General features: G+C 38.1%; 1 protein-coding gene across 1 annotated transcript in view; it reads right to left on the reverse strand.

Moving 5' to 3' along the window:
• Window positions 1–10,850, reverse strand: part of LOC110448928 (phosphonopyruvate decarboxylase-like) — a 44,082-nt gene that overhangs the window by 13,989 nt on the left and 19,243 nt on the right. Inside the window, exons 4-9 of the mRNA XM_021495442.1 lie at window positions 7,194–7,341; window positions 5,948–6,078; window positions 5,121–5,280; window positions 4,683–4,738; window positions 1,085–1,194; window positions 167–277 (exon numbers count right to left, since the gene is read on the reverse strand). Of these exons, the coding sequence (XP_021351117.1) occupies window positions 167–277; window positions 1,085–1,194; window positions 4,683–4,738; window positions 5,121–5,280; window positions 5,948–6,078; window positions 7,194–7,341 (716 nt within the window). The remainder of the gene's footprint in view (window positions 1–166; window positions 278–1,084; window positions 1,195–4,682; window positions 4,739–5,120; window positions 5,281–5,947; window positions 6,079–7,193; window positions 7,342–10,850) is intronic.

Genomic DNA, 10,850 nt, shown 5'->3' on the forward strand with positions numbered 1-10,850 from the left:
TTATAACTTACCTGTACTCACAGTCCTTATGTTATAACTTACCTGTACTCACAGTCCTTATGTTATAACTTACCTGTACTCACAGTCCTTATGTTATAACTCACCTGTACTCACAGTCCTTATGTTATAACTTACCTGTACTCACAGTCCTTATGTTATAACTTACCTGTACTCAAACAGTTCGCGGGACAGCATACCAGTGGTGCTCACCACCACATCCTTGTTACTGAGGCCATCAACTATCACCTTCATCGCCTCCTCACGATCAAGGGGGAAGCTGTACAAAAGGATCCATTGTTAAGGGGAGATAATCACTCAGCAACATATAACGCAATACAAAGACCTGTCCATAAAGATCACCTGTCTATAAAGATCATATGCATTTACAGACCATCTGTCTATAACAAAGATCTCCTGTCAATAAAGACCACCTGTCTATAATGATCAACTGACTATAAAGATCACCTGTCTATAATGATCAACTGACTATAATGACCACCTGTCTGATAAAGATCACCTGTTTATAATGATCAACTGACTATAAAGATCACCTGTATATAATGATCAACTGACTATAAAGACCACCTGTCTATAATGATCAACTGACTATAAAGACCACCTGTCTATAGTAAAGATCACCTGTTTATAACGACCAACTGACTATAAAGACCACCTGTCTATAATGATCAACTGACTATAAAGACCACCTGTCTATAGTAAAGATCACCTGTATATAACAATCTGACTATAAAGATCACCTGTATATAACAATCAACTGACTATAAAGATCACCTGTATATAACAAGCAACTGATTATAAAGATTAACTGTCTTTAATGATCAACTGACTATAAAGACAACCTGTCTATAGTAAAGATCAACTGTATATAACGATCAACTGACTATAAAGACCACCTATCTATAGTAAATATCACCTGTATATAACGATCAACTGACTATAAAGACCACCTGTCTATAGTAAAGATCACATGTCTATAATGATCAACTGACTATTTTTCCCGTTCACTTTGGCAGTGTTTATGCCTAGGTTTGACACCAACAGTGATTGTTATAGGAACACTTACTCCGGTGTGTCATCTTGAGGTAGTTTATACGGAAGGAATGTTTGTCTTTTCACCAGGAAGGCATAAGGACCTCTGGTCTTCTCCATGTAATGTTGAGCTGTTTGTAAAGCCTGTCAACAAAACAATATCTGAGTTTATTCTGGGTATCAGATCAACAAAGGTACAATGTATGTACAATCTTATCTGAGAGTTTATTCTGGGTATCAGATAAACACAGGTACAATGTATATACAATCTATCTGAGAGTTTATTCTGGGTATCAGGTCAACACGGGTACAATGTATATACAATCTATCTGAGAGTTTATTCTGGGTATCAGGTCAACACGGGTACAATGTATATACAATCTATCTGAGAGTTTATTCTGGGTATCAGGTCACCAAAGGTACAATGTATGTACCATCTTATCTGAGTTTATTCTGGGTATCAGATCAACATAGGTACAATGTATGTACCATCTTATCTGAGTTTATTCTGGGTATCAGATCAACAAAACAATGTGAGAGTTTATTCTGGGCATCAGATCAACAAAACAATGTGAGAGTTTATTCTGGGTATCAGATCAAACCAGGTACAATGTATGTACCATCTTATCTGAGTTTATTCTGGGTATCAGATCAACATAGGTACAATGTATGTACCATCTTATCTGAGGTTATTCTGGGTATCAGATCAACACAGGGACAATGTATGTACCATCTTATCTGAGAGCTTATTCTGGGTATCAGATCAACACAGGTACGATGTATATACAATCTTATCTGAGAGTTTATTCTGAGGATCAGATCAACAAAACAATGTGAGAGTTTATTCTGGGTATCAGATCGACATGGGTACAATGTATGTACAATCTTATCTGAGAGGTTATTCTGGGGATCAGATCAACAAAACAATGTGAGAGTTTATTCTGGGTATCAGATCGACATGGGTACAATGTATGTACAATCTTATCTGAGAGTTTATTCTTGGTATCAGATCAACACAGGTACAATGTATATACAATCTTATCCAAGAGTTTATTCTGGGTATCAGATCAACATAGGTACGATGTATATACAATCTTATCTGAGAGTTTATTCTGAGGATCAGATCAACAAAACAATGTGAGAGTTTATTCTGGGTATCAGATCGACATGGGTACAATGTATGTACAATCTTATCTGAGAGTTTATTCTGGGTATCAGGTCAACACAGGTACAATGTATATACAATCTATCTGAGAGTTTATTCTGGGTATCAGATCAACACAGGTACAATGTATATACAATCTTATCTGAGAGTTTATTCTGAGTATCAGATCAACAAAACAATGTGAGAGTTTATTCTGGGTATCAGATCGACATGGGTACAATGTATGTACAATCTTATCTGAGAGTTTATTTTGGGTATCAGATCAACACAGGTACAATGTATATACAATCTTATCTGAGAGTTTATTTTGGGTATCAGATCAACAAGGGTACACTGTACAGTCGAATCTGCTCAAGCGACCATCTGTTTTATGCCACCACTTTCATTCCTCCCGACCGTTTTTACTATGTAATATAACTGTATTAATACAGTAGGCGGGGTTCCAATCACAACACAGCTCAGGCGTTACCAGTAAGTGGGTTTTATTGGCCGACTAGTTTCGACTCTTAAAGCGAGTCTTCATCAGTAACCCCGCCTACTATATTTCCATATTCAACACCAATCGCCCTGCATACTTTTTGGTATCCACTCTCAGCGCGAAGTGCCACACTGATCAACCCACCTATACTACACTACAACGTTGGCTCGACATTTTAATGTTAACTGTATTAAGCGACCATCTGCCTAACGCGATCAGCGACCACCCAATACTGACCCCAAAATTACGTTAATCACCACATTTGATACATTTTAGCGACCACGTATGACGAAAATATACCAACGGTTGTTGAAATAGTTGAGCATCTCCAAATTTGCGACCATCACCACATTTGACGAAGGGCTAATTTGCAATCTTTTCACCAAGTTCAGTGAACAAATTTGACAAAACCAATTTCCAAACTTATAATCAATTCATTGATGTGCAGAAACAAATAAAAAGTCATTTTTCTAACTGCCGATGTCGTTGATTTAGCAGTGAACAGACTGATGTTTATCACAGTTGAGCGAAACTATTTTGATTGCCCAAGTGTCCTGCTATGCAATGTGACCTTTAACCCTACGATATCCTCCATCTGATTGGATGAAGTACACTGGCGGGTTTTCATTCTTGAAATCGGGTCTGTTTAGAGATGTTCACGATATCAGCGTAACTGCGCACTAAACATGTTTATGTTAGCACACATATCGTTTCGAATTCCTCATCAATATTAAAAGCCTCTAATAACACCCCTGAACTTTTACTAAAGACAATAATACCGGTCCGTTTTTCGGCAACATGCTGTCTGCTTTATTCAGGTCATTTTTTAACTGGATTCTCTTTCCAGTTTCCATCGTAAAATAAAGGAATAATACAAATGAACCTATCGGTTGGACCAACCCAGGAACCGATATCATTTGAACAACAATATCATTCCTAACAAGTTATGTTAAATCATGGTAATTACCGAAAACACAGTCGTGTAAGTTCAGAACTTCAACAAGTCTACGCCGATCGTTTGTTCTGAGTGAAATGACAATTCTTCTCAAACACTCCTAGTTGTTTGTTTACTGTCATAATTATCAATCGACTATTGTTTAGTTATTCACCTGATCTGTTGAACTGTGTTATTTTAAACTACCTGTACGTGCGCTAGGGGTGGTGGTCTGTTTACAGTTGTCTGAATAAGGAGTCGTTTGGTTATAGTCGGTTGTGTAATTCTGTACAAAATATGGTCAAACTTTATTTAACAACCACTTTTTTTAATTTCCCTTTGGTGGTCGCTTAAAACAGATTCCACTGTATGTACAGTCTTATCTGAGTGTTTATTCAGGGTATCGGTTCAACAAAGATACTATATATGTACAATCTTTGCTGTATGTTTGTTCTCACCTGGTTATAAGTGGAAAACTTACCTGTTCTCACCTGGTTATAAAGTTATTACTGGAATGCTTACGCTTTCTGACCTGGTTATAAGGTTATTACTGGAATACTTACCTGTTCTCACCTGGTTATAAGGTTATTACTGGAACACTTACCTGTTCTCGCCTGGTTATAAGGTTATTACTGGAATACTTACCTGTTCTCACCTGGTTATAAGGTAATTACTGGAACACTTACCTGTTCTCACCTGGTTATAAGGTTATTACTGGAACACTTACCTGTTCTGACCTGGTTATAAGGTTTTTATTGGAATACTTATCTGTTCTCACCTGGTTATAACGTTATTACTGGAATACTTACCTGTTCTCACCTGGTTATAAGGTAATTACTGGAACACTTACCTGTTCTCACCTGGTTATAAGGTTATTACTGGAACACTTACCTGTTCTGACCTGGTTATAAGGTTTTTATTGGAATACTTATCTGTTCTCACCTGGTTATAACGTTATTACTGGAATACTTACCTGTTCTCACCTGGTTATAAGGTAATTACTGGAACACTTACCTGTTCTCACCTGGTTATAAGGTTATTACTGGAACACTTACCTGTTCAGCACCCTCCTGGTAATCAGGTAAAGGCTGGAATGGTATCCCCAGGGCCGCTGGAAGGAAGATTGTAATCAGTACCACTTTTTCTGATTTCAATTTCATTTTCATATCATTTTCTGAAACCCAGTCTGTTTTCATAAATGCTATAGTATAAATAAGGTTTCTATTTGTTTTTTCAAAGGTTTATGCAGATTCAGGGTTTTTTCACATTTTGTTTTTAAATTTGTAATCTAACAGTGATTTCCCTACTTCAAATCTTTAAAAAAAAAAAAAAAAATCAGCAATAGTTACATTTTTTAATAGCTATCTCTCTATAAATGCTGGAGTTTGTGTTTGAGTACTAAATGTAAGTGGTTTGTCGACATTTGTCAGATTATTCTGAGGAATCGTCCATGTAGTGTCTTGATAGCCCTACACCCACACATGTATTTATACCTAGAAGACCTGGAGTTGCCTGCCCCTGGACCATATGCTGTGGCTCGTCCCTTTTACCAGGCTCGCCTCTCCAGCCCACCAGAAGCAACATGGGAATACTGTAGACTGGAGGGACGGCCAATGACATGATAGGGTTCACAATGTTCCCAAGACCAGAGTTCTGCAGTGAAATGGAAAATATTCATAAATTACTTCAAATAACAAACCACAAAAGATGACAAATTGAGATTGCAGATCCATGCAATAACAGGGAGTCCACAAAGTTGACAGCTCTTCGTCTTATGTAGCTACAGGCAAATATCAATACTCTAGGTTCTATGGTTATGTAGAAATTGTCTATCCTTTTGACAGATGTGGATCAAGGTAATTTACATTAAAAACATTGTCATCTTTTTCAACATTTGGTATCCAATGACCCCAGAAAGCTACAGGCACGATAACTCTAGGCCTTATTCCTTTTCTGAAGAAGTAATTGGACGAAAATATTTTTCCTTAATTAAATTCATCAAAAGAAAGAGAAAATCTTATTTATATTCTCTAGTAGAAAACATCATCTTAACGCAGTTGACCCCTCTGACCTTGAATGTCAAGGTCATTGAATTTATTAACCTATAAGCTCACCATCCTGACAAGCTGATGGATATCTTTATCATGATACTAGACTCATGATTCTAAAGTCTATCAGGGGTGTCTGATTCTGCCTAATCACATACCTGGAATGCTCACAAACGCTTGTGCCAAGTGAGCTAACATTTCAACTATTTCTCATTTAAAACAATATGTGAATTGTTAGAGAGAAGATATAAACAGAAGGTAGTATACCATACCTGAAGGTAGACCATGGCATGTTTACCAGTTGCTAGGTGATAGCCTGCAGCTAAAGACACAGCACTACCCTCATTAGCTGTAATGATGTGTTGATGAGACGGGCAGTTTTGGGTGATGTAGGCACAGAAGTCTGTAAAACAAAACTTCTACTCACAAATGGGTTCATAGATTGTTAAGATAATCCAGCCATCCTCACACTCCATAGATAATCCAGTCACCATCACACTCAGTAGATAATCCAGTCACCCCCACACTCAGTAGATAATCCAGTCACCCCCACACTCAGCAGATAATCCAGTCACCCTAACACTCAGTGGATAATCCAGACACCCTCACACTCCGTAGATAATCCAGTCACCCTCACCCTCAGTAGATAATACAGACACCCTCACACTCAGCAGATAATCCAGTCACCCTCACGCTCAGTAGATAATCCAGTCGCCCCCACACTCAGTAGATAAGCCAGACACCCTCACACTCCGTAGATAATCCAGTCACCCTAACACTCAGTGGATAATCCAGACACCCTCACACTCAGCAGATAATCCAGTCACCCTCACACTCAGTAGATAATCCAGTCACCCTAACACTCAGTAGATAATCCAGACACCCTCACACTCTGTAGATAATCCAGTCACCCTCACACTCAGTAGATAACCCAGTCACCCTCACACTCAGTAGATAATACAGACACCCTCACACTCAGTAGATAATACAGTCACTCTCACAATCGGTAGATAATCCAGTCACCCTCACACTCAGTAGATAATCCAGTCACCCTCACACTCAGTAGATAATACAGTCACTCTCACAATCTGTAGATAATCCAGTCACCCTCACACTCAGTAGATAATCCAGTCACTCTCACACTCGGTAGATAATCCAGTCACCCTTCAAATTTGACAGAATAAATGTGGATTTAGACAGATTTGTCTAAAAGATAACGTACAATGTTGGCTGTTGTGGTAGCAATACTACACAATTAGTTTATTCAGATGTTTTCTGTGCTAGATATTTTGTTAATTCACCTGTTCCAACTCTCTTTAAACTTTATGTACCGAGCACAGGGAATATTGTCAGAGATATGTTATCTTTGAAAAAATCAAGTTATTATGTAGAGCATTTCAGACTAAATTTCCATTAAGATATACTGTGGTAAAGTCTGTAATAATTGATAAGCCTGACTGCACAATAATAACAATGAATAACATTTAACTGCTTCATTAAATTACAATCAACACTGACCTTTGAGCAGTGAGTCAGGCACCCCACAAAAGTAGTCAATCCCAATGCTGTTGACAGCCTTATAAAACAAAGCAGGGTCAAGGAAGTCCCGCACTAGTTCAGTCAGTTCCCCAGCGTCTTGGTTCCGATTCCTCTGCTCCTCCACTTGCTAAACAGGCAGAAAATGTTCATGTTACTTAACCATTACAGAATAAGCCTACAACAAGTCTAGCTTGTTAGACACCTAGAACTATCACAAACTCAGCCTACAACAGACCTAGCCTACTAAATTCTACCCTACAGCAACACAGGGCTATCACAAACCCAGCCTACAACAGACCTAGCCTTTCAGTGACCTAGCCTACTAAATTCTACCCTACAGCAACACAGAACTATCACAAACCCAGCCTACAACAGACCTAGCCTATTGGTGACCTAGCCTACTAAATTCTACCCTACAGCAACACAGAACTATCACAAACCCAGCCTAAACAGACCTAGCCTATCGGTGACCTAGCCTACTAAAGTTTACCCTACAGCAATAGACCTAGCCTGCCAAAGCCTTAGCTTGTCACATGCCTAGCAGACACACAGACACACACATACAAACAGCCACACTGCCTTCCAGACCTAGCCTACATTTACCCAGTCTTATCGACAAATACCTTACTACAGACCTAACCTACCACAGTCCTAGCCTACCATTGATACATTACATACTACACATAAAGCCTAGACTACTAAATACCTAGCCTCATCAGACTTAGCCTTCCACAGACATAGCCTACAGCATACGTGTACATAGCCTACAGCATACATAGCCTACAGCATACATAGCCTATCACAAGCCTAGCCTACTACAGATCTAATTATAATACACTACAGACATAGCCTACAACATACATAGCCTATCACAAGCCTAGTCTACTACAGATCTAATTATAATACACTAGAGACATAGCCTACAGCATACATAGCCTACAGCATACATAGCCTATCACAAGCCTAGCCTACTACAGATCTAATTATAATACACTACAGACATAGCCTACAACATACATAGCCTATCACAGCCTAGTCTACTACAGATCTAATTATAATACACTAGAGACATAGCCTACAGCATACATAGCCTACAGCATACATAGCCTATCACAAGCCTAGCCTACTACAGATCTAATTATAATACACTACAGACATAGCCTACAACATACATAGCCTATCACAGCCTAGTCTACTACAGATCTAATTATAATACACTAGAGACATAGCCTACAGCATACATAGCGTATCACAAGCCTAGCCTACTACAAATGTAAGTATAACATACTACAGACATAGCCTACAGCATACATAGCCTATCACAGCCTAGCCTACTACAGATCTAATTATAATACACTACATACATAGCCTACATCATACATAGCCTATCACAAGCCTAGCCTACTACAGATCTAATTATAATACACTACAGACATAGACTACAGCATACATAGCCTACAGCATACATAGCGTATCACAAGCCTAGCCTACTACAAATGTAAGTATAACATACTACAGACATAGCCTACAGCATACATAGCCTATCACAGCCTAGCCTACTACAGATCTAATAATAATACACTACATACATAGCCTACAGCATACATAGCGTATCACAAGCCTAGCCTACTACAGATCTAATTATAATACACTACAGACATAGCCTACAACATACATAGCCTATCACAGCCTAGCCTACTACAGGTCTAATTATAATACACTAGAGACATAGCCTACAACATACATAGCCTATCACAAGCCAAGCCTACAACAGATCTAATTATAATACACTAGAGACATAGCCTACACCATACATAGCCTATCACAAGCCAAGCCTACAACAGATCTAATTATAATACACTAGAGACATAGCCTATAGCATACATAGCGTATCACAAGCCTAGCCTACTACAGATCTAATTATAATACACTACAGACATAGCCTACAGCATACATAGCCTATTACAAGCCTAGCCTACTACAGATCTAATTATAACATACTAGAGACAGACTACAACATACATAGCCTATCACAGCCTAGCCTACTACAGATCTAATAATAATACACTACATACATAGCCTACAGCATACACAGCGTATCACAAGCCTAGCCTACAACAGATCTAATTATAATACACTAGAGACATAGCCTATAGCATACATAGCGTATCACAAGCCTAGCCTACTACAGATCTAAGTATAATACACTAGAGACATAGCCTACAACATACATAGCCTACAGCATACATAGCCTATCACAAGCCTAGCCTACTACAGATCTAATTATAACATACTAGAGACAGCCTACAACATACATAGCCTATCACAGCCTAGCCTACTACAGATCTAATTATAATACACTAGAGACATAGCCTATAGCATACATAGCTTATCACAAGCCTAGCCTACTACAAATGTAAGTATAACATACTACAGACATAGCTAAAGAATACATAGCCTATCACAAGCCTAGCCTACTACAGATATAAGTATAACATACTACAGACATCGCCTTCAGCCACACACCTAGCCTACAACCTCACCGTCTACTTAAGACCAAGCCTTCCATACATTTTAATCTAGCCTTGCACAATAATGTATTAATACACCACATATAAATACACAGTCATTGCTCTTTAACTTTGGATACTTTAATTGATGTAATTTTTTATGTTTCAAACACTGCTTCATACTTCAGGGATCTAAAAAAAAAATCAAGGCAGCATCTTCCTCCCACCTGCACATTTAACCAATCATGGCAAAATATCTCCATTTAAAGAAATACAAAAATGCAAAAAGTCATTTGCAGAGATTGTTGACAGACTGATGAAGGAGAGACAAATGACAGACACAATGGTATGGCATAAATTAACTCTAGTCCTTTGTACCAAGCTTAACAAACTTAACAAATTGAAATAAAAAACCAAAACTGTTTTAGTTATAATACTATATGGCGAATGCTTTTATACTTTTTATCTACATCCGATACAAGTACATGATAAACGATTCGTACCTGAAAAGGACAAATCTTAATCACGGTCAAGGAGTTTAAACAACATTTACTGCTAATTTATATCAAATATATCTCTATGAAAATTAAAATAACTAGAATTATGTCAGTGCGAGTTTAAAGCCGCTCACCACTTTAAATTTAATTGCTTCAGTAACACATTGAGCATCAATATCTACTATAATACCTCAGATATGTGTTCTGTATTCTGCTAATTGAAAATTGGGTCATGTGATGATGTTGCTATTGGAATTTTCCAAAATCAATCACCTCTTAAATGATGCCTTAAAAACATTTCTCCCTCTCCTCTTTTTTCACCCTCTTTAAGTGTGATGCATTGTTGTAATTTTCTTTAATTAGCATCCATTAGTGAAGGTGATGGAAGTAAAGGTGATGGTAGTGAAGGTGATGGTAGTGAAGGTGACGGTAGTAAAGGTGATGGTAGTAAAGGTGATGGTAGTGAAGGTGACGGTAGTAAAGGTGACGGTAGTGAAGGTGACGGTAGTAAAGGTGACGGTTGTAAAGGTGATGGTAGTAAAGGTGACGGTAGTAAAGGTGACGGTAGTGAAGGTGACGGTTGTAAAGGTGACGGTAGTGAAGGTGATGGTAGTAAAGGTGACGGTAGT

Source organism: Mizuhopecten yessoensis, unplaced genomic scaffold (genome assembly GCF_002113885.1).
Source record: "Mizuhopecten yessoensis strain PY_sf001 unplaced genomic scaffold, ASM211388v2 scaffold4387, whole genome shotgun sequence".
Classification (NCBI taxonomy): Eukaryota; Metazoa; Mollusca; class Bivalvia; order Pectinida; family Pectinidae; genus Mizuhopecten; species Mizuhopecten yessoensis.